This window comes from Cyprinus carpio, chromosome A8 (genome assembly GCF_018340385.1).
Source record: "Cyprinus carpio isolate SPL01 chromosome A8, ASM1834038v1, whole genome shotgun sequence".
Taxonomy (NCBI): Eukaryota; Metazoa; Chordata; class Actinopteri; order Cypriniformes; family Cyprinidae; genus Cyprinus; species Cyprinus carpio.
This window is the reverse complement of record NC_056579.1, coordinates 23,872,744-23,891,443: the sequence shown is the minus strand read 5'-3', so window position 1 is coordinate 23,891,443 and position 18,700 is coordinate 23,872,744. Positions and strand designations below refer to the sequence as shown.

General features: G+C 35.8%; 2 protein-coding genes across 6 annotated transcripts in view; both read left to right on the top strand.

Moving 5' to 3' along the window:
* Window positions 1-17,410, top strand: part of LOC109058305 (espin-like) — a 71,032-nt gene extending 53,622 nt beyond the window's left edge. For 2 of the 5 annotated variants that reach the window (XM_042762904.1, XM_042762903.1), the window contains exons 10-16: window positions 451-522; window positions 4,469-4,614; window positions 5,812-6,159; window positions 15,856-15,935; window positions 16,300-16,308; window positions 16,452-16,463; window positions 16,595-17,410. In XM_042762904.1, coding sequence (XP_042618838.1) covers window positions 451-522; window positions 4,469-4,614; window positions 5,812-6,159; window positions 15,856-15,935; window positions 16,300-16,308; window positions 16,452-16,463; window positions 16,595-16,742 — 815 coding nt within the window. In that variant the 3' untranslated portion in view covers window positions 16,743-17,410. The remainder of the gene's footprint in view (window positions 1-450; window positions 523-4,468; window positions 4,615-5,811; window positions 6,160-15,855; window positions 15,936-16,299; window positions 16,309-16,451; window positions 16,464-16,594) is intronic. The other 3 variants (XM_042762906.1, XM_042762905.1, XM_042762907.1) reach the window with 3 other exon arrangements.
* LOC122145968 (espin-like protein) lies at window positions 9,594-12,009 on the top strand. The gene has a single exon (XM_042762908.1). It carries the CDS (start codon window positions 9,837-9,839, stop codon window positions 11,760-11,762), a length of 1,926 nt encoding a protein of 641 aa, XP_042618842.1. The 5' UTR covers window positions 9,594-9,836; the 3' UTR covers window positions 11,763-12,009.
* Window positions 17,411-18,700: the final 1,290 nt, after the last annotated feature.

Here is an 18,700-nt window from a genome sequence, read left to right as displayed (position 1 = left end):
CCTACACATAAAAAAAAGAACTCAGAACACCTTGGCAACCACATAACAAATACCTAGCAACCAAATAATGAACTTAGAACTGTTGTCCAGTTTTAACCTTTATATATATAGTTTTCATGTATTTTTATATATTGTCAGAACAAGTCTATGACTTTGAGTTACCTATAGATCCTCTATGACCACAAGTTTAAAAATAAAAAAAGGCACAACAACATGGTTGTATGTAGTAAAAAGATGCACAGGTTGCCAAAACAATATTGTGTTTCATTGTGTTTGGTTTTTTTGTTTGTTCATCTCCTTTCTTTCCTTCCTGTATTTGTCATCCTCTCATGCATCTGTCTTCACCACACCTGTCTCACTGAACATCTGTCTCTCTCTCTGGCTCTGCTTTGCATGGACATTTTCCGGCTTTCCCTGTTCTTCTCTTTTCATGATGCATTGGCTCTAAAGAAGGGGATCTCTCCTCTACGCAATTGTCTCCCTCTGTCACCCCTGCTCCAGAAACACTCCGGCAGAGGACAAGTAAGTATTTTCCCCAGCCTCATTATGTGTGTACCATATGTGTGTGTGTCTCATTCTTTACTCAAATTATTCTTATTCTACATTTCCCTTCATCGAGAGCATTGAGTGTGTTGTTTATTTGGCTACTGGATCACAAGCTAAATCAAATCTATAATTTTCAATATTACCATGAACTTTCTCCTTACTTCAGATAGCCAAAGAAACTACAGCACCCAGCGCGATTTTTCTGTGATCCCTTTGCGATCAGCCCACAGAATTCCCAGATGCTGCGGGGACTCTGGCACATCAGCTGTGATTGTTTATAGAGCATAGATACTTTGATGAAATTGTGTGACGAGTGAGGATGTTTTTGTGGCCTAAACCACTTTACCACAAATACAATGAAGTCAACATGAAATGACATTCAGAGACCATTTTACTGATGTATTTCTGACAGTGCTGGTGAAAGTTACTTTTTTAAAAGTAATGCACGCAGACACAAAGAACGTTATTATATTTTGATGAAAGTTTATGAAGATAATTTTCTCAAATATAATGCATTAATGAATCATGTACAATAAGATTAAGTAAATATGGTGAATTTAGATGTCATGTTGACTCATCCCCATAAAAATCCCTGTCCAATTAAAACCATTTACAATTTTGATGAAACTGTTAAGTTTACTAGCAATCTATTAAAGTGCCATGTTTTGACATTAGTCTGCATATCGAGTCATGCTGTAATGAATGAGTATAAAGGTGTATAAACAGAGGGCGGCCTTACTGACCTGCCCTGCCGTCAACACAGCACCTTCAACCTACGCCACATCATTCCTCACCATGCACAGCTATTGTGAACATCCTGATCCTCTTTTTTCTGCTCATATTCAGTCACAAGTTCTGATTGCCTTTGTTTAAGTTGTATTAAAGTGATGTTTAGCTAAAAGTCATAAATGAGGACTTGCCAAGTCAAGGTTGAAGGTAACGTATAGTGTGTTTGTACTAAGCTATGGTGATTTTGTTTAACTAGTAATAGGTAATGTTGGGCAAAACATGATGGTTTTCTTTCTTTGTTTATTTCCTCTGAAATGGCTAAATGAACACAAGGAAGAATGATATACAGTCAGTTGCATTTGTATGCATCAATAAAACACTGCACAGTAATTACCAGCAACATTTGCCAACATATATTTTTCGATAAAACATTTTAATATACGTTAACATTTTGAGTGATGTCAGATATGCAGAAATCTTTAGATTCTTCAGATTTGAATCAATTTATTGAAATGACGTGATTCACAAATATGAACATTGTTGGTTCTCAAATTTTTTTTTTTTTTACTTCATTCTGACGAGTTGCAAAATTGTATGTTTGTAATCTGGGTCATATTTTCTTGCTTTGCTAATGTTGTTTGATGATTAGGGCATGTAACACCACCTATCCATGTCAGCGTCTGTCTAATTTGACTAGTTTCTACCAAGTTACAGTTCATTTGTTCCAAAATAATGCACACACATCCTTTAAAGTTAAAGTTGATGAGCAATAGTTTTGCTATTGTATGTGGTTAGTTGCATTTTGTTATTAAGTTGGCTTGAAAAAGCCAACTTACTGAAATCCGATTTAAACTTCTTCTTCTTCTTTTTCTTCTTCTTCTTCTTCTTCTTTATAAACATGTTAGAAACATGGTAGCATCATGCTAGTAACATGGCAATCATGCTAGAAACATTCTAGCGACTTGCTAATCATACTAAAATCATGCTAACAAATGCTAGTAACATGCTAATCATGCTAGAAACATGCTAGCGACTTGCTAATCATGCTAAAATCATGCTAACAAATGCTAGTAACTTGGTAATCATACTAGAAAAATGCTAGCAACATGGAACATGCTAATCATGACAACAGCATACTAGTAACTTGCTAATCAAGTTAACGTCATGCTAGTAACACGTTAATCATGCTAGAAACATGATAGTAACTTGTTAATCATACTAACAAAATGTTAACACCATGCTAGTAACATGCTAATAATGCTAGAATCATGCTAGCAACATGTTAGTAACTTGTTAATTATGTTAACAACATGCTAGTAACATGCTAATCATGCTAGAAACATGATAGTAACTTGCTAATCATGCTAGTAATATGTAAACCATGTTAGAAACATGCTAGTAAAATGCTAATCATGTTAAAAAATGTTAATAACATGCTAATTGTGCTAGCCACATGCTAAGTTGCTAGCAACTTGCTAATTGTTATAAAAATGTTTTTATAATATTTTTTTTATTGTTTTGTTTATTTATTTGATTTTATATTTAATTTTATTTTTAATTTTATTTTACAAACTGAAAACTTTCAGACTGCAAGCTTTTAACTTTTTAAAACTTTCTAACTAGGCTTGTTCAAGCCAACTTAAAGTTTTTCTTGGCTGATCTTGTTTGCTAAGGTTTTTTGCACTATAAGCTGATCAGGACTAGACCAGTTTTAAGTAGCTAAGAGGCAGGGAATGTGTTTGCATGGTCATTTGTAGGATATGAAGGGATTTATAAGCATCGTATGAACAAAACATTAGCAGAAAGAATACGTTTTCGGGACTGTCGCTTGCCGTTCATGTGTCACTCAGCGTGATGTGTGAGACTCTGTTAATCCACTCACCTGGCTGTGAGTTGGAGAGCTGGAGCTGGAGGCAGCTGATCGGAGGAGGGTCAGTGAGAGTGAGGAGAGGACGTGAGGTCAGCTCCAATTTGGCAGCCGTCTCTTGTCAGAGTTGATTACTGCTGATCCGTTCAGACTTCCACCGGCAGTAAGCAAACGCGGTGGTTTTTGTTCTTGCGGGAGGAGAGGATAGTTTGAATCAGGGGGTTGTAGATCTAAACGGCTTCTCTCAGTCTGAGAAGACATTTTCATGACCACAGCTATGACAAAACAATAGCACATCTGTTACGGGACACTCTGGAGATTTAAATCAAAAACAACAGGTGATGTAGATTTCTTTTATTATTTCATATAATATTGTTATATAGTTTATTTCAGTCCATACACTGAAGAAGAAAAGGCATTATGTTAAAAGATTGAGTAGTTACACATTTAAAAAATTAAAAATATATATATATATTTTATGTATTTATTTTTTAATTCATATATTTATTTTTTGAGGGGTTTTCTGCAGGGTAGATTTATGCTGTATTTATACCTGTAGCTATCAGTAATCATTTATATTTAGAAAGTCTTTTGGTGGATTACAAATTGTGGTTACACGTGAGTCACTTTTTACACCTTAATTTAAGTGTTTTTATTGAATTTGCATACATTTGTAAATATAAAGTGGATAAAATCATGTTAAAGCAGCAAAATGGATTGTTTAGAGATTGTTATTAGACTCTGGGTGCAGCAACCCTTTGTTTCCTGGCACTGTAATGTATTATTACACTAAAACGTAAAGAGCAGAGGCCACTTTTGGTCAAGTAGATTATGTTATATAACAATCTTTAATTGAATAAGTTCCATATTTTCACATCACAAGTCATAAAATCATAAAATCCAATTTGTCCTCATTTGCCAGCCAATATCATCCTTTTGGTCAAATTCACCAAATTTGCTGTAAAGAATTAGAAATATTATTGTATTGTTCTATACATAGCAGTGGTCAGAGCAATCAAATATGTTGTAGATTTAAAATCATTTTGATGGATGAAACTTCAACAAAGGCCTGTTCTTTTTCCTTTGTTCATGTGTTCTCAGATTGACCTTTACCTTAGTCTTCCTTATTTTTTATACTTCATCCAGTGAGTGGATTCATTTCATTAGTAACTATTTAGTACCATCAAATGAGTTACTGACTGCTTTAGACATTTGTTTAAATGCATTGAATTAAATATTTAGGGGAGAAGCCTGTCCGGTGTGTCTCTCTCTTTCTCTTCATGCATCCATCCATCCTGGCTCAGTTTCCCTCTGTCTTTATCTCAGGCAATAAATCCTTCAACATGATGTCCCCCACTGGAGATAATTCTGAGCTTCTGGCCGAAATTAAAGCTGGGCCAAAACTGAAGCCAACCCCTCAAAGTAAAGGCTACACGACCGTCTTCTCTAACAGCGGCACAGCGGCGGACAATGTAGGTCACGCTCCCTTACTTTCACAAATTTAGTTCTTACCTATGATGAGAAAACATTTCTTGGAGTGCCTTAACGTATGAGGGTGAATTTTCTGAAGTCTGTAAAGAACATTGTTATTATTGTAATGTTTAACTTATGAGCTTGTTTTGAGCTTTATGTAAATTTCTAATGGTAAATCTCATAAATTAAAAGTATTTTGTCTCATGAAATGAGTTATAGCGGTTGTCTACATGCAGTCTTTGATTATTAGAAATGTCATATATAACAATATATAACAATAAGCCACAAAAAAAACATGATGAAATAATTCCTAAACAAAATTAGTTTAAGATTTTAGAGCTGCAGTTTGGAGCATTATAAGAGTGCAGCTCAGTGAAATCCATTGTGCAGGATAATTCAGGCAGTCCAGTGTGAGGATTGTGTAATTCGGTTATTGGTGCTGCTGAAATACAATAGCACAATTTATTAAAGTTACATAATTGAGGAAATGACAGAAGAGCATAATTTCAAGAAATAAATAAGGCAAGAACTCTGAAAGTTCTGTGGTTGCTTATGTAAATTATTTTTGTTTAACAAAGAGTCAAACTATTTTTTTTCTTCTAAATTTTATGGTGAGTAGCAACTGCAAGTATCATAAGTACAAAATGTCTCTGTTTATGATAATTATTCTCATCTATGTTCTCTATATTGAAGGCCTAATAAAGAGCACCAGATAAGTTTAAATCTATGACATCACAGTGGGATAAATCAGAGTTTTTATATTCTGAATGGCAAACTTGTAATTATGAGTTTGATAGACATAATTGATATTTATTATTAGCAATTTTGAATAAATTCCAGAACACTATGAACACAATCATACTATAATGGCAAAAAGAATCAAGGTTCTTGATAAGTAGAGCAGAGGTTCTCAACTAGATTTGCACTGGAGACCAATAGCAAACTTCACAAGATTGTTTATTGTAAAAAACAATGACATTTATACAGCCAAAGACACATTAATCGACACAGATAATGTTTATCCTCATTGCAAGTGAACCTGATTCTTTAGAAGATGAGAATTATTTGCTGATCTTTAGATGCTAAGAAGAGCCATTGAAGAGTGTTTTATTTTTATTTTTTTCAAGCCAGCTGTGACCATATCTATATTTTCTTCTGGAACATTCTATTCTGATTGACTGTTTTCACATATTAAGGGGGAACGTCCGTCATCGCCGCCAGAGCCTCTGCCAAAACCCCAGCCCAACAACACCCAATCTGCAAAGCCACAATCTCCACCGCCTGTCTGTCCACCCACACCACCCACTCCCACGACCAGCGGTGGCTCGCCCCAGAACCACTCCACCTCACAGAGCAGTGAGAAGCTCACAACTGCCGTCAATGGAAATACTCCTGCTGTCCAGGGCAAGTCCAGCGTGGTGGATGTTGAGAGTCTGGTGCCCACACATGATGAGCAGGGCCGACCTATCCCAGAGTGGAAGAGACAGGTGATGGTGAGGAAACTACAAGTGAAGATGCAGGAGGAGGAAGAGAACAAGAGAAAGGTGAGCAGTGAAACAGTTGGGAGGTTTAAACAGAAGCTGAGGCAGTGCATCTCTTATCCAGATTTCAACATTTAGTCACTTTAACAAAAGCTTTCAAATCACAGCTTCATAACATACTTAAAGACCCCACGGAATCAATCCATCTGTTTAAGGTCATTTATATGCTAGTATATTCCTAAGAGCTGACAAAATGTATATGCACGCACAAAAATAGTCTTTCATCATAGTTCGTCTGTGTGTCTGGTAACACTTTAGATTAGGGAACACATATTCACTATTAAGAGTTTTCCTTAATAACCCTTTCCTGAATAAATTCCTTTAGGTATTGGGTAGGGTTAAGGGATCTAGAATATTGTGATACATTAATGTACTTTATAATTACTGATAAACAGCTAGTATCCTAGTAATGTGCATGCTAATAAGTAACTAGTTAATAGTGATTTGTGTTCTCTAATCGAAAATGTGAATGGTCTTTGGTTGCATTGATTTTCCATATGCTTTACCAACCATTAATTGGTTACAAAGAAAGCTGCTGGTATATTTATTCATTCTGATAGAGTCTTCATTCTTTTGTTAACTTTACAAGCTGTGGATTTTTTTCGGGATGTTTTGTAAACTATATAGTATTGGCTATTATTTTAAACATGGGATAAACTCAGTAGGAGTTTCAGTAGGATATCCATCAACACAGGAGAGAAAACTGTGAAGGCATTTCTGGGGTCCTTAAGCATGTTAAATAATCGCTATGTTCAGAATAGCATACTAACGTACTACTGTATCTGCAGTAGATATATTCTGTGCACAGTATGCAAATTGTCTTTATACACAGAATGCACCTCACTTGACTTTCCATTTCAATTGTGATGAATTACATTAATATAAGGTGCTTGAAAATGTCTTGCCTTATTTGACTGGGCTTCTATAACAAGTTATGACGTGTTATATAATATTTAATTTTAGAATACAAAATTACCATATTTAAGATAGTATTCCCTTCTGAACATAGCCAATCTCAAATTGTTTGTTAAATGTTGTGTGTGGTGTTTATAAAAATTAACTCTAACAATGTAACTTTTGCCATTAAATGGAAATGAGTGCATTTTCTCAGCTTCTGACATCAGCACTATCCTCCTGTAGTCCTAGAAGTGTGAGCTATAGTATCACCTCTTTAGATTTTAAAACTGCTCATGATTTCAAATGTAAATTGTAGCTGTGAAATTGAGGTTTGATCTGTCTACATGGAGGATAGCGGAGCAGTGGGTGTCTGCATGGTGAGTTTTGAGTGTACACACTTCTTTTAGTCACTTTTATTTATATAGCACTTTATGCAATAAAGTGTGTTTCAAAGCAGCTTTACAGTGTTTAACAGAAAAAAACGTGTGCTGATAATGCAAAAGGACAATAGAAAACAGTCAGTTAAGTCAGTTCATATATAATATATAATATTGCCGGAAATTGTGTAATGCGTAACCCCCAAAACTGATTATTGCAATACATTATAGTCCATATGCATCAAACCAACTTCTTTTGAAAACTATATGCAAGATCTGCTAATTGGAAAAGCGATGTGTGTGATCTGTCACTTCTCCATGAATGGGAAATTGTATAAAGCAGTGTTGTGTGAATGAGCAGACATTTATGCAACTCTGAATTTTTTCATAAATACATGTTCAGATTAGCAGAAATTGTCAGCACATAAATCTTAGAAATTTGTTGTTAATAGATGCAAGGATGGAGAATTAGTGTTTGGATGAGATATCATTTGTCAATGACTCACTAATATTGTGTGAGTAGTATAGTTGTATATATTTTGTCTAGGGAACATTGTTTTTGATATGACAGCATGCACCAGTAAATTGGGCCAGATTACTCACTCTCGCCTTAGATGGCATTATTAAATCACTTTTACTGGCTACTTTATGTTTATTTATTGTGAACATATATTCGTGTATCCCTCTGGTATGTACTTGACTGCAAAGTCAAATAGCTGCTAAAACAATCACATGTTACAGTTGGCTCTGATTTGTAAAACTAGGCCTTTAAGAGTTTAATATTACTGCTCAGTTTTCAGGTTTTCAGTTTATGGTAAAGAAAGACTCGATCTAAAAGCTAAAAATAAAGCTCAATCTTCAGTTTTGGTCTGGGTGTCATCTTAGGTAGGGTTTCAAGTGAATGTTTTGCAGTGTGACATTTGGTTGGCTTTTCCTATACTCTGTGTTGAGTGATGCAGTGTTTAATTTGGGGCTGTTGTGACCATCTCAAGACAAGCCTAAGTGTGTTTGACATTTACTAAGGAAGTATTAGTTGAATGTGGCTTACTGGCGATGGTGCACGACAGCTCTAAGTTTTTACATGGGGATTCAGTGGTGTGATGCAAAGCCCCTTCACACTGCAACTGGAGCTTACAGCATGAAGTGCAGTTGGTCGTCTTGCTCATTCCACTAATTAAGCGCTTTATTTTTAATCTTACACCTTCATATAATCTTATACCGTCATCTTGTTAACGTCCTGAAAGTTTCTCAGTATTTTTTTTTTTTTTGTTTTTGTTTTTTGTTTTAGATCAGGTGCATATAGTCAAGTCAATTATAATTGACAGATAAAGTACACATGAATTTCACATTTATAGGAAACTTCTGGGTAATTTTCAAATGAATGTCTATATGGACAGCATCTGTGGCAGGCTGTGGAATTTACAATAAATACATTTAGCACTGTCCTCAGTTTGAAAAACTGATTGGGAATGTACTGTAAAAACACTTATAAAAAAGTGACATCATATATCAACTCAAAAACAAAAAGTGTTTACATGGAGCTGAGTTATGCATACTCCATCCAAAAATATTCGGCTGGTAACTTGTAACTCTGTATAGCTTTATGGCTGAAGTAGCAACCATTTTTAATGAGAAAGTCGAGTGCTTTTACAAAAATATGAACTTTTAAACCCATTGGCCCGATGCCTACTACATACACTCTCAGAAATAAAGGTACAAAAGCTGTAACTGGGGTGGTACCTTTTCAAAAAGTACATTTTTTATACCTAAAGGGTCCATTTTGGTACCTTAAAGGCATATTAGTACTTAAAGTGTACATATTAGAACCTAATAGGAACAAAATTTTACCTTTTGAAAAGGTACCACCCCAGTGACAGCTTTTGTACCTTTATTTTTTGTTTTACTGAAATTTTTAGTTATTGTTCCTTTTTTATGAACTGAGGATTGCATTGAAATTATTGTTTATAATATTCACTAGCATGTCACTGATTGTGACCATAGGCAATCATTTTGAAGTTACCCAAAGTATTTTAATATATTTAATAGACCCTAACAAAAACTCAGACAATACATTTCTAAGACAAATGAGCTGTCTTTCCATACTCAGTTTTTTTTTTTTTTTACCTGAAGCTTCTTTTGCAAGTAAAGGCAACTCAGTCAAAACAAGGCAGTATCATCACACCACTAAATTCATGTAAAGTTTAAAACGTTTGGGGTGAAGAGGCTTTAAATGCGTGTATGTAACGCACTGGATCCACAGGCTGAAGAGCACCCCACCTCTGTTTTTGTTCCCTTCTATATCCTCCTCTGAACCTACTTTAGTTTGCTGCCAGTGGATACTATCAAGCCCAAGACTGGCATTATTCACACGTGCACAATGCTATACTGGGTCCATTTGGAGAACTCATGACAGAGGATGACCTCATCCGCATTGAGAAGCAGATCGAGAACCTCCAGGTCATGCACAAAGTGACAGAGGTGGAGAAAGAGCTGGAGCAGCTGGAGCAAGAGTTGAAGCAACTCCTACCTGTGTCTGCAGCCTTGAACCAAGACCACTTCTCTGTCAACCCCAAACAGGTTCATGGGCAAGCAGAAGACCTGCCTGCCTGGTGCAGCAAGATCTCCACGCTGCTCAAAAGCATGGCCATTCTGCTCGCCACTTTGGGCGGAAAGGAGATCGACATTCTGGAACTGATCAATGAGGGATATACGTATGAAGGCCTGAAGAGTGGAAAGGGCCAGACAGGGATCTCAAATTCTGGGAGCATTGGCCGATCGCAATCATTCTCCACTCGAGAGGAGGTGGAGAAGGAGATTAAGCAGTGTGGCGTGTCTGTGAAGAACCTGAAAGCCAATTACGAAATACATAGCCAGTCAAAGTACGAGGACAACAAAACAAACTGCATATACAAACGCACAAGGTCCTTGCCAGCGGTAAGTGAATGCAGCTACCCCTCAGAGCCCATCCTGGAGGACGAGTTGCTGTTCTCTCTAAGTGAGAGCCACTCGCAAGCTGGAGATGGGTCACCAATAGATCAAGATTTGAATTTACCTTTGGTGAATGAAGAACCTATAACACAGTCCTATGCATCTTTGACATACACTGGGCCTGGACCATCTGCACCGGAGCAATATGACCACCCCACAAATCCACTAACCCCAGAGCATCTCACCCGCAGTCTAGAGGTGCAGACAGACCTGAGCTACGTCCAGGAGTGCATTGAGATGCGAAAGGAGAGGATTGTGTTTCTATTCCTAGAGCACTGGAGAAAGTACACGATGACTGAATCCTACAAGTGCTCAGGAAGAGGGAAGACTCTGAGTGTCGAGGAGAATGACTCCCATTCCCTATATTATCACAACCTAGCTAAGCCAGATGCCACCATGCAAATGGAGGATGACCAGCTGCTGTATTTCATGAAACAGAGACAGGTGGTGGGAAATCTTCTTGGCCATTGGAGGACCATTATGAGCCAGGTGCCCACCCGACAAATCCGCAGACTGAGTCGAGCTCAGATGATCTACTGGCCCGAGCACTTCCTTCCCCACATCAATGGATCTCCAGTTCAATATGAGAGTCTAACCCTTGACCTTTTCATGCTAGGCTACTTCCAGCTTCTGGAGATGAATATGTCGCGTACTGAACGGAAGTTTCGCCACTTGCTTTGCTACGAGATGTTTGACAGACTGGGCAGTCATCCGTGGGAAGTGATCCGCCAGTTCCACCGAGAGGTCATGGAGAGCATTGAGAGCGGGAAACGTGATTGGTCGGATGGCTTCGAAGATATCAAGGTGAAGTATTTCGGTGACTCTGTGGAGGGTGGCGGGCTGCTGGAAGCAGCTGAGCTCATTCTGCCTCCGGAGATTCTGCAGGCATCTGTGAACATATCGCAAGAGGCTCCAGCTGATGCAAGTCTCACAAGTATTTCACCACCTGAAGTCCCTAATGAACACCCAGGGCCAACTTCAGATGACTCTACAAAGGCCACCCAACAGGGCACTTCTGAGAACTCAGCTGAAACTATTATACACAATACAGAAATACAGAAGAGTAGTAGTGATGTTCAAGTATCACATGATGACGTTGCAGCACAGGATGCACCACAGTCAGAAAACATAGTAACACAAGCAGCTGAAAGCCCCAAGACAGAAGCCCCATGCATTCATACTGTGAACAAACAGGGCCCGGCAAATATTAAAGAGGAGCCCAATGAGGACTCCATCAAGCTTATCTATGAGCTTAAAGAGTTTAGCAATGAGGAAATTATTAGATACATTGATCGAAGCTTTGCCTTTTGGAAAGAGAAGGAAGCTGAGATGTTTGACATCTGATTTATCAGGTCAGATTATTTGAAGGAAGAAACGCAAAATGATCAGGAGACACAGAATAAATGCTTGCGTTCAGCAGATCAGGGAGGCAGTTTACTTCTAGAAGCATCTTGATTGTCAAAAGAAGCGATCAAATGTTGAGCTCTATTCGTTTTGAAATCTAAGTTCATAGCATCATACAGAATGAAATATTTGGCTACTCTTATTTGTTTAATAGCCATGAAGAGCTTTAGAGATGCACATGCAAATAAAAGCCTACGAACAGCTGTAAGCAGTGGTGTGAAATGTATTTTGTAAATTGCTATCATGCAGATAAAACAATAAATACATAGAAATATCATAAAAAATTATAGCACTTTATCTTACAAGGTGAAGTGACAGAAAATATACAGTCTGTTTTAGCAGAACATCAACTTTTAAAGATTTAAACAATCAAAAGATTCACACAGGCATTAGGCGTGCTAATTCATTCGAACAGTCATATCCATCTGTTCAAAGAGCTTGAAAGTATTCTTATCATTTTTGAAATTATAATTTTTTTTATTGATTGAATTCTTTCTGATTCATTTATTTTAAAAAAGCCATTTGACTTGTGTAACTTTCAGCTATTGTCAACTATTATTTGTATGACTTACAATTGTATCTGCTTAGGGATGTACCCGAATCCGGTATTCAGAAAGGTAATGACGTGTACTACAGCACACATAAAGGGATTAAATACGTGATATATACGAGAAAAATATATTTCAGTGCTTTCTCTCACAATTATATCGTTGGGTAATTATCCTGTATATAAATTGTGGGCATCAGGAAGCCATTATTAATATGCAGAACATTGAGATCACTTATGAATGCACGTTTGCTTTTTACTTTCACTTTCAATATTCACATTCAAATGTAGCCTACTCTACTACGGAGCAGCACTACTTACCACACTACTTACTGCTAGCAGCTGTCTAACCATGTCCCTTTAGTGGCTCTGTAGAACACATTATTCGTTTTCCATGCCTTTCTGAATATGGATTCGCTATTCGGGCACATCCCTAAGCATGTTGCCTAATTATTTGGAAAATATCAGAATCATTGTTTAGGATAAGAGGAAACATGTCCTTGCTGTGTTTTGAGTTATTTAAGAACACACACTTAGTTTCTGAATTTTAACTTTTCATTCAAGCATGATGTATTTGTGGATGTGAATTCTTGACGTTTTGTTTATCTTTCAGTTTGGTTGTCTTTTATTTGCAGTTGTTTTTGGCAATGTTGTTTTTAAAGGTTTTTATTGCCATTGGTATTCATAAGAGTTTTTTTTTTTTTTTTTTTTTTTTACACCTAACATTGACATTTATATTGTTCAGCTGTTACAGTTTCATCTGTCTAGCCATATGTGAAGTGTCAGTTTGATGGTTTGCTTTTTTTTTTTTTTTGAGAAATATTTACAAGATTAAATCAGTCTAAATAATTTCGTTTGTGATTTCCTATTATAATATTAATAAAATGATTGTTCTTTTTAAGAACAAATATTTAAAAGGCCAGTGTTTACTTAATGACTTATTAGTATTGCTTATAACAGTAATTCTTGCTCTACAAATAATGAACTTTAAGTTCAGCTTCCTTGCACTTAATAAGCTAAAAAGTTCAATAAGAATTAGAGAGTTAACTATGACATCACAGCTATTTTTGGAGTCAAGCTCAAGCTGTGTTTTAGAGGGCATTTAGCTGCCATTTCCTTAAGATGGCAGGGCAGTAGTCAGACAGTAGTGTGATTTCAACTTCACAAGCACATGAAAGCATTTAAAGAACCATGTAAAAAAAAACATGTACTTTGTTCTGTAGTATGCGTTGTTTGAGGTTAAAGTAGATGTTTTTGGTGACAGCTCTCCAGTTATATCATAGACATTCAAATGAGTTAATCCCACAGATCCATATTTCTGGTCATATTTCCACAACCAAAATTAAATTTTTTTGTTTGTATTTCCACAACCAAAATTAAGTTTTTTTAACCTTACCCTTATGCTTTTATTATTATTTTATTATTATTATTATTGTTGTTGTTGTTGTTGTTGTTGTTGTTGTTGTTGTTGTTTCCAGACATGTTTCAGTAGTAAGAGTCTAATGGAAATTACCAATAAACTGGATCTGGATACATAATGACAGTTTTAGGGGAACCTATCATAAAAAAATAAATAATAATAATGTAACGATGTATAATGGCCTGAAAAATAGAGTTTATTGACCTTTTGCAAAATATAAATTATTTTGATTCTAAGTGAAATATGTTCAGGATATTTACCATTATATTTCTCTGTATGTGTAGATTTATATCTCTGGCAGTGTCTTTCTTAAAGGGATACTCCACCCCACAATGAAAATTTTGTCATTAATCACTTACCCCCATGTCGTTCCCAAACCGTAAAAACTTTGTTTGTCTTCGGAACACAATTTAAGATATTTTGGATGAAATAGACATAGACTGCCAAGTAAAATACACTCTCAAGGTCCAGAAAAGTATGAACAGCATCTTCAGAACAGTCTATCTGCCATCAGTGGTTCAACCGTAACGTTATGAAACGACGAGAACACTTTTTGTACGCAAAGAAATCAAAAATAACAACTTTATTCAACAATTTGTCTACTCTGTGTCTCTCCGCATCACTGTAGCACCATTTTGGAGAATATGAGCTGAACACAAGCAGCTTATGCTCTTCTGTGTCAATCACGCCACAGGGATGCGCTGTTTTCATTCATATCAAAGAGTAAATACACGTAGAAAATGTATCCTTTTGGAACAGCAGACACAGAAGAGTGTATATTCTCTAAAATGCCGCTACGGTGATGCGGAGAGATACAGAGGAGACAAATTGTTGAATAAAGTCGTTATTTTTGTTTTCTTCACATACAAAAAGTATTCTCGTCGCTTCATAACGTTACGGTTGAATCACTGATGGCAGATGGACTGTTCTGACGATGCTGTTCATACTTTCCTGGACCTTGAGAGTGTAAGTTACTTGGCAGTCTATTGGACAGTCTCAAGCCTCCCGGTTTTCATCCAAAATATCTTAAATTGTGTTCCGAAGACGAACAAAGTTTTTATGGGTTTGGAACGACATGGGGATGGGTGTATGTTGATAATGTTTTAATTTTGGTTTTGGGGTGGAGTTTAACTTTAGTTTTTGTTTTTTTTTTTTTTTTTTATTTTTCTTTCAACTCAGTAACTCTACAGCGATGGATTGCCTTTTTCTTCAATAGATTCTGTAAAGTCTTCTTTATGAACAGGCTTTCTTTACCTGAACTGATACAGAATGTCATTTCCATTTTTCAAATTATTAGACAAAATCTGACGTCATTGTCCAACATTGTAAAGGGAAGCAATATTATACATTATTAATGGAAGCATTGATGGAAGAACACCTAATTGTTTGATCTGATTGTTATGTGGCAAGAAATTACCTTTCATCATTCACAGCTGCATCCTCTAAACTTTCTTTAAAGGATCTGTCAAGCATTTATATATATATATATTATATATTATATTATATATATATATTATATAATATATATATATATTTATTTTTTTTTTTTATTTTTATTTTTTTTTTCTTGGCATATAATTCCCAGGGGAATAATGAAATATTAAGACACAGATTAGTTTGCATAGATACTCTGGCTGTTACCAATGATGGTGGCTTCACAGTAGCAGTCGAGGTAATCGATCCGCTCGGAGGGGAAATGAGAAGCTGAAGACGGCTATAGTTACCATCTGAATGGAGGAAGAAGATCCCTTTCACACTGTGTGCACACACTACCTGTCTTTTTGTGTACATTTAAGGAATATGTTCTAGTGTTTTGGTGGCATGATAACCAAGAGATTGTTCAAAAGGTAGGGTGTCAGTACGTTTGTGAAGTTTCAGTTGCCCAAAAATAAAAACTGCACTTAAGTAAATTTAGTAGTGGCTTTGCTATATTGTGAATATGTGCAGCACGCATTTAGCGTGTGATATCAAAATGATCTTCAGGGTGTCTAAATGAAGATCTATGAACTTAAAAACCGTTCTGATCTGATCAGCAGCCGTTTGTCTTTGTTCTCTGTGTGTGACAGGCTGAAGAAGAGGCGGCCCGTCTGGCTTCATTGCCTGCCTGGAGGAGAGATATCATGAAGAAGAAGATGGAAGAAGAGAAGTAAGTGAAAGCCAGCTCTCGTTTGGGTCTCTCTGTTTGCGTCTTACCGTCTCCTGTGTTTTTCTGTTTACTGTTTGTAAACCTCTTTCAAACCTCAAGCTTTTACTGTTTTCTATACACTCTAGTTTTTTTTTTTTTTTTTGTTTAGTGTTTTTCTTTGAAGAACCATAAACTTTAAAATAAAGTTGTTGTTTATTTTTTACATTCATATTACAAATATCAAAGCGTAATAGCTTTATTTATAACTACTCTAATGATCAAGATAGTTATGACTGTCTTTGGTATGCCTTAAGTTCCTTTCATGCAAATCTGTGAATTTTCTGTCTTTTACTCTCAATGTCTTGTATGGATTATAATACCAAAGTGATCAGATGTAAGTAAAACTGTAAAGTATTTTTGTTGTAGTGTTTTTTAAATTGTTGTAGTAACTTTTAGGCAAATGTACAAGCATTTAAACATGTACATAAATCTATATATGTAATCCTCTATTTCTTTTATCCACTCCTGGATGGACAGGGAACAGAAAAGGTAAGACACTAGCAGTACTAGTGATAGCTGTAGAAGTAGTTTCTATTTCTTACATTTTGGTTGTATTAATGTGCATTATGTCATGTGAATGTACCTTATTCTCTTTTTCTTTTTTCTCCTCGTCCGAGCAGAAAAGAGGAGGAACAACGGCGAATGGAAAAGGAGAATGAGAAGAAGTCGGAGCTGGAGCGACTACGAATGCTAGGCTATGATGAAACCAAGCTGGCTCCGTGGCAGCGGCAGATTATTTTAAAGAAAGGCGACATAGCGAAACAGTAGTAAACTCCCAGTCAACCCATCCGCTCTCGCACAACTCTCTGCTGATGTATAAATGTAGGACACTGTTCAGAATCTGCCAGACCCTTTAGACAGAAACCACGCGTGGGTCACCAGACAGCGTTCTGCTGAGCATCACGTCTTCTGAGTCTCAGTCCTAAATGTTATTGAGCTCTGAAGATGCATTGTACTGTTAAAGAGTGAAAATTAATGAAACCGATGTTTACTGTGGTCGGGTCTCATGCCTATGATTATTTAGCAGTCTTGAGAACTAAAAAGATCTGTCAATTATTTTGCAGAAAGTTCAGAAAACATTTTTAGCGTTCCCCAGTCACACTTCCTGCTTCACACATCCTCCATCCTTCTTGTTTTATGTCGCATTTTAAATCTCTAGAAATATTTTCAAATACAGATAGAAAATATATGTCAAGGAAATCACATGTACGCTGTACTTTTTTTATTTACTTTGAGTGGTCACGATCTGTTAAGTGTGATAAGTCCTGAACAGGTGTTATGGCACGATGTATTCTTACATAAAGTAAGTGACGTTTCTGTTATGATGCATCTATATTGCTTAGATAAAAAAATTGCAATCTGGAAATGTTATAAATATATATGTGTACACTACCGTTCAAAAGTTTGGGATCAGAACGATTTTCTTATGTTTTTTACAGGAGATTTAATAATATTCTTATTATTATTATGTAAAATAACGTTTTTTTTATTATTATTTTAATATACATTAAAATCTAATTTATTCCTGTGATGCAAAGCTGAATTTTCAGCATCATTACTCCAGTCTTCAGTGTCACATGATCCTCAGAAATCATTCTAATATGCTGATTTATTATCTGTGCTGCTTAATATTTTTTTGGAACCTGTGATACTTTTTTTTAAGATTCTTTGATGAAAAAAAAGTTAAAAAGAAGAGAATTTATTTAAAATAGAAATCTTTTCTAACAATATACACTACGGTTCAAACGTTTGGGGTCAGTAAATTTGTATTTTTTTGAAAGAAATTAAAACTTATTCAGCAAGGATGTGTTCAATTGTTAAGAAGTGACAGCAAAGATTTATATTGTTAGAAAATATTTATATTTTGAATAAATGCTGTTCTTTTGAACAGCATTAATAATTCTAATAATAAATCAGCATATTAGAAGGAGTTCTGAAAGATCATGTGACACTTTATTAGAGTAATGGCTGATGGAAATTCAGCTTTGCATCGCAGAAATAAATTATATTTTAAAGGATATTAAAATAGAAACCATTATTTTATATTGTTTATGATGAGTTCTGTTAGTGTTTTTTGTTTTTTTTTTCTGTATTTTTGATCAAATAGATGCAGCCTTGATGAGCATAAGAGACTTCTTTAAAAAACATTACAAGTCTTACTGATCCCAAACTTTTGACCGGTAGTGTGTGTGTGTGAATATATATACATACATATATATATATATATATATATACATTACAAGTCTTACTGATCCCAAACTTTTGTATGTTTGTATATATATATATATATATATATATGCAAAAGACAAGAATTTTACAAGTAGTCTCTTTGCACTGTAGGTATATAATGCAAAAACACAACCAGAAGGTGGTGTCAGAGATCACAACTGATAATTGGCTACCCAGTCTACCCAGTTAAGAAAGCTCAGAATGTAAATCAGACCTATCCAACAACCACTGCTGAAAAAAAAGATTATGAAACCCATAATAGGACAACAGAAGCCAATGTCCTATATATTAAATATTCTATTGCATCTGGTGGTCTTATTAAAAAAATCCCTGTCACCCTTTGTACTGAGATTTACATAAGACGTTTACATTGACAGGGGAAATGATGTTGATTAATGTGTCATGAAATCATGACAGTGTATTCAGCCATGCTGCGCTCCCCAAAAATGAAGCTATCTCTTCTTTCTCGCTTGGCAACTGTAGCTTGTTCTTTACTG